This window comes from Fonticula alba, assembly GCF_000388065.1.
Source record: "Fonticula alba strain ATCC 38817 unplaced genomic scaffold supercont2.13, whole genome shotgun sequence".
Taxonomy (NCBI): Eukaryota; order Rotosphaerida; family Fonticulaceae; genus Fonticula; species Fonticula alba.
In genome coordinates, this window is record NW_009242983.1 from 178,647 (window position 1) to 184,109 (window position 5,463).

General features: G+C 72.6%; 1 protein-coding gene across 1 annotated transcript in view; it reads right to left on the reverse strand.

Moving 5' to 3' along the window:
- The window catches only part of H696_05716 (serine/threonine protein kinase), a 13,489-nt gene continuing 8,026 nt past the window's right edge, over positions 1-5,463 (reverse strand). The window contains exons 6-14 of the mRNA XM_009499529.1: positions 2,642-5,456; positions 2,298-2,425; positions 2,108-2,117; positions 1,982-2,014; positions 1,691-1,855; positions 1,493-1,544; positions 1,035-1,192; positions 689-897; positions 1-496 (exon numbers count right to left, since the gene is read on the reverse strand). Of these exons, the coding sequence (XP_009497804.1) occupies positions 170-496; positions 689-897; positions 1,035-1,192; positions 1,493-1,544; positions 1,691-1,855; positions 1,982-2,014; positions 2,108-2,117; positions 2,298-2,425; positions 2,642-5,456 (3,897 nt within the window). The 3' untranslated portion in view covers positions 1-169. The remainder of the gene's footprint in view (positions 497-688; positions 898-1,034; positions 1,193-1,492; positions 1,545-1,690; positions 1,856-1,981; positions 2,015-2,107; positions 2,118-2,297; positions 2,426-2,641; positions 5,457-5,463) is intronic.

Below are 5,463 nucleotides of genomic sequence, written 5' to 3' on the forward strand. Positions count from 1 at the left end.
CCCGCGGGGGGGCGGGTGAGGGGGCGGCTCAAGTGCGCTGGTGTGCTGGCCGATCCCGGCGAGGGGAGAGAGCCAGCCGTCCTCCCGTGCCCGGACCCCGCCCTGTCTCGAGCCTCACGGCCGAGTGCCGGAGGGGGGGGGGGGAACCCGGAGGGCGGAAGTCAGGCCCTCACGGCTGCATGGCCGCCAGGGCAAGGCGCATCTCCTCGGCCGTGGGCCGGTCCAGGGGATCCTGGCTCCAGCCAGCCGACATGAGAGCCACCAGCTCGGTGATGGCGGCGACCGAGAATCCCGCACTCTGGAGGCTGCCCTCCAGGGTGCTGATACACGGGCGCTGGCCGGCGATGATGTGGCTGGCGATGGTGCCTTGCGGCTCGGTCTCCCATGGAACGGCCTTGGTGAAGAGCGACCACAACAGCACCGTAAAGGCATAGACATCCGACGGGAGGAGGACCTCGGTGGCAAGCACCGAGTGGGCCTGACTGGCGATCCAGATCTGCGGGAGCAGGGGGGGGGGGGGGGGGGACGGGGGCGAGGCCAGCCGGTGGGAGATGTGAGTGAGAGAGGCCGCCTGCGGCATGGATGTGTGTGTGTGTGGGACCAGCTCCATCGGGCAAAAGGGCGGGCAAAAGGGGCGGACGCGGCGGAGGAACACGGCAGGGACCCGCTGGTGGCCAGGGGCGCGCACCTCGGGCGAGGCAAAGGCCGCGGAAAAGGCATTGAAGTGCTCCTGCGCCAGGAGGACCGAGCTCTGCTGGTCCAGAGGCATGGACACGCCGAAATCGCCCACATACGGGGTCCAGAGGCCGGTGCCCGGGTCGAGGGACATCATGACATTGCCGGGCTTGATGTCGCGGTGGCCGATGTTCCGCTGGTGGATGGCCGCCAGGCCAGCAGCTAGGGGGCGAGGCGGCGGGGTCAAGGCGAGGCGGTGTGCGTGCGTGCGTGTGTGTGTGTGAGAGAGAGAGAGAGAGACAAGGAGAGAGGGGGAGGGGGAGGGAGTAGCAGGAGAAAGGGGACGAGAGTGGACGTACCAATGCCAGTTGCGATGGCCAGCTGCTGCTCCGGGGACAGGGGGATCTCGGCTCTGAGGAGCTCCTTGAGACAGGTGTCATAGAGGCGCATGGCGATCATTTGCGGGGCGTTGGCATAGCCAACCAGCTGCACGACGTTCGGGGCGCCATTGAGAGCCCTGCGGGATTGGCGATTCCAGGGCGTAGGGCGCGGGGGCGGGAGACGGGGGGGAAGGGGGGGGGGGGAGTTGTTGGCATGCGGGTGAGAGGAGGGCAGGAAGAGAGCGAGAGAGAAAAGTGTGTGGGGAAGGGGGGGGGGGGTGCAGGGACGGAGAGGGAGGGACAATGGGCGGCTGTGTGCGGGTGTTTGTGACGCGCCAGCCGCCAGCGCGCGCACACACGCCGGCAAACGGGAGACGGGAAACGGGAAGCGGCAAACGGGAAGAGGGTGGCGGGCGGCGCGAGCGAGGGGAACGCACCACATGATGGAAATCTCGCTTTCAAAGAGCGAGCGCATGCTTGGGGCGTCATCTGGCGTGGGGGGAGGAGGGGGAGAAGGCCGTGTGATCGGGCCGGGGGTCGTCAGTGAGGATGCCGGCTGGCGCGGCGCTCGACAGCCGGGCGGGAGGCTGCCAGATGGAGCACACCGGGCGGCGGGACGCGTGGGGCCGACGTACGGAGAACCAGCTTGACGGCCAGCTTGTCGGTGCCAAGCGAGGCGACCAGGTCCGGCCGGAGGAGGGTCGCCTGGACGATGCTTCCCTGGCCGCCCTTGCCGACGTGGTCGCCGAGGCGCAGGTCCACATCCGGCGTCAGGAGCAGGAATCCGGGCAGGGCGATTTCTGTGCGGCGGCAGGCGCGCCCCGGGTCAGTGGCGTGCGATGAAAGGGGGCTTGTGCCCGGGAAATGGGCCGGGCCGTCGACCCGGGGGGGTGGGGGCACGGGAGCAGGGCCAGAAGGCAACGTACCGATGGCGGTGTTGAGGACGGTCTTGTCCAGGTCTGTGTGCGGCGCGCGGCACGGGTGTCAGGAAAGGGGGCGGGCTGTCGCGTGGGCATTGACCAGCAGGAGGGTGAGAGGGCATGGGAACGCACCGTCGACCGCCTGGACGAGGGGAAGGGGCCCGGGAATGGGAGGCGCCGTGGCGCGAGGCAGGGGCGGGGGGGGAGGAGCAGGTGAGCAAGGTGACCGGGATGATGTGCCTGGCGAGGCGCCAGGCCTTGTAGCTTGAGGCGTGGCAGGGGGGGGGGAGCCCGCCTGCCCTCCCTCGTGAGTGGGACGCACCGCGGGAGCGCCCTTGGCCGAGGCCCGGCGTCGGAGGCACACAAGCAGCAGGACAATCGCAATCAGGATGATCAGAACCAGGGGGATGGTCACGGCCAGGGCAAGGGTGGTGGAGCGGCCGCGGGCGGCTGCATGCCCGGGAGCGCGGGTAAGAGAGTAAGGGGCAGGCGAGGGAGGTGAGGACGAGAGGACAAAAGGACAAAAGGAAAAAAAGGAAAGCAGGACAACAGGACAAGAAGGGAAACAGCGCCCATGGCATGGGCAGGACACAACATGCACAATGACGGCGCAAAGGACACAGCGGGCGCGGAGGAGGCCGGGGGGGAGGGGGGGGGGTCACGTACCGCGCTCGCCCTCCTCCGAGAGGAGGGTACAATCGCTGACCAGCGGCCCGGTGCAAGCGACGCAGTGCTCATGACAGCCGGAGCAGGAGTCGGTGCTCAGGTCGGCAAAGGTCCCGGTCGGGCAGGCGCCGACACACTGGCCCGAGGCCGGCAGCACGAGGAAGCCCGAGGCGCACCGAGAGCAGGCGAGCTTGTCCCCGGCCGCCGAGGGCGACGGCTCGCAGCGCTCGCACTGGGGCCCGCAGGCGTGGCACTCGCCGCGCTTGGCGTCGGTCCAGAAGCCGGTCGACGGGCAGGCCGACAGACAGGTGCCATCCAGCAGCAGCCGACCGGCCGGGCAGGACAAGCAACAGGTGCCGGGGTCATCGCAGGCGCATGCCCGGCAGCCGGCCGGGCAGGCCCGGCACACCAGCAGCCCATCGGCCCCGGGGCCGGAGCCGGAGCCGGAGCCGCTCGGGCCCGGGCCGGCCACCGACGAGGGGCCATCCCCCGGGTGGCGGTCCAGCACGGGGAAGAGCCCCTCGCGGCAGGTGGCCACGCACATGCCCTCCTGCAGGTACAGCCCCTCGGCGCATCGGGTGCACTGGGCCCCAGGGCCGAGGCAGGCCGTGCAGCCGGCCGCGCAGTCGGTGCACCGGCTGGGGCTGTGCTCCTGGAAGGACCCCTCCGGGCAGGTGGCCACACAGGCCCCCCGATGGAGGAGCCCATCCCCCAGGCAGACGGTGCAGGTGCTGGGGCTGCCGGCGCATGCGCGGCATCCACTCAGGCAGGAGACGCACGTGCCGCCGCCGCCGCCGCCGCCGTCGGCCGTGGCCGTGGCCGTGGCCGTGGCCGTGGCGGCAGGGGCCCCGGCCGCCAGGCCGACCCACCCCTCGGAACAGCGGTCCACGCACCGGCCATGCTGCAGCCACCGGGCCCCGGCGCAGGAGGTGCACTGGGCGAAGGCGCCGCACTGGGCGCAGTCCGCGTGGCAGGCGAAGCACTCGGTGCCGAAGGCAAAGCTGGCCGCCGGGCAGGCGGCCACGCAGCCGGCCCGCACGCCGTCCGACATGCGCAGCAGGCCGGCCTGGCACTCGAAGCAATCGCCGGGGTTCGGCCCGGAGCACACGGCGCACCCCTCGGCGCAGGGCTCACACTGGAGGGTGAAGGGCGAGGCGAAGTGCCCGGCCGGGCAGCCCCGCAGGCACACCTCCTGACCGCCGGCCATGGCGGCCGGGGCCCGGAAGAAGGACACATTGCACCGGGTGCAGGCCCCGGCGTCGGTGTCGGAGCAGTCCCGGCAGTTGGCCGGGCAGGGGACACACGTGCGGGTCCCCTCGTCCGGCCGGAAGCCCAGCCCGCACACCAGCTCACACCGGCCGGCCATGAGCCGGAGCCCGGCCCGGCAGCGCTGGCAGCTATTCGGCCCGGAGCACATCTCACACCCGTCGAGCGAGCAGCGCTGGCACACCCCGGTGCCCGGGGCCAGGTAGAAGCCGACCGAGCAATCGGCCCGGCAGGTGCCCTCCTCCAGGAGCCGGCCGCCGGAGCAGTCCCAGCAGTCGTGATCGGTCGGGCCGATGCACCGGCCGCAGGCCGCATCGCAAGCCTGGCACTGGCCGGTCTCCGGGTGGCGGAATTGCCGGGCCTCCGGGCAGCGGAAGTCGCACCGGCCCTGGAGCAGCTCGGTGCCGGGCTGCTGGCAGCTGGTGCACTCACTGGCCCCGGGCCCGGAGCACTGGCCGCAGCTCGGGTGGCAGGGCCGGCATTCGCTTCCGGCCGTGTAGTACCCGGCGGCCGGGCAGGCATCGAGGCAGGCCCCGCCGAGGGCCAGCCGGCCGGCCTGGCAGCTGGAGCACTGGCTGGCCGTTTCGCAAGTCCGGCAATTGGCGGCACACGGCCGGCAGGTGCCGGTGGCCCGGTCCAGCCACTGGCCCGTGGCGCAGGAGGTACACTCCCGGGCCCCGGGCCCATCGCAAGTCAGGCAGGTCTCATGGCAGGCCATGCATGTGCGCTGGCCGGTGGCCGGGTCCGGCGCGCTGGGCACATAGCCCCCCGGGCAGGCGGCCATGCAGGCCCCGAAGAAGAGCGCATAGCCGTCCGGGCAGCCGGTGCAGTGGTCCACCGTGGTGGCGCACGTCCGGCAGGGGGCCCGGCAGGGGGCACACCGGCCGGCGAGGGCCCCCTCGGCGGCCGGCACCAGCAGCCGCCCGGCCGGGCAGTCGGTGCAATCTTCGGACGTCGGCCCGACACAGGTGGCGCAGGACCCGGCGCAGGCGACACACTGCCCGGCATGGGGCCCGGTGCCGGGGTTCCAGCCGGCCGGGCAGGCGTCCAGGCACTGGCCCCCGTGGAGGACCCGGCCAGCCGGGCAGGCCAGGCAGCTGGCGGCCGACGGCCCGGCGCAGGTGGCGCACGAGGCGTCGCACGCCAGGCAGTGCCCGGCACTGGGGAAGAACCCGTCGGAGCAGGCCCCGACACATTGGCCGGCCTTCAGCAGCAGGGGCGCCCGGCAGGAGGTGCACTCGGCGGCCCCGGGCCCGGCACACTGGCCGCACGTGTCGTCGCATGGCAGGCAGTCCCGGCCACTGGCGCCGGCAAAGTACCCGGCGGAGCAGGAGGCCACGCAGGTGGTCCCCTGCAGGAGCCGGCCGGCCGGGCAGCCGGTGCAGGTCTGCCGCCCGGTGGCGCAGGTGGCGCAGTGGGCCAAGTCACAGGGCAGGCATTGGCCCTCGCTCGGGAAGAAGCCCCCGGAGCAGGCGGCCACACACCGGGCCACCTCCAGCAGCTGGCCGGCCGGGCAGGCGGTGCAGTTGCCGGCGCTGCCGCTGCAGGTCTTGCAG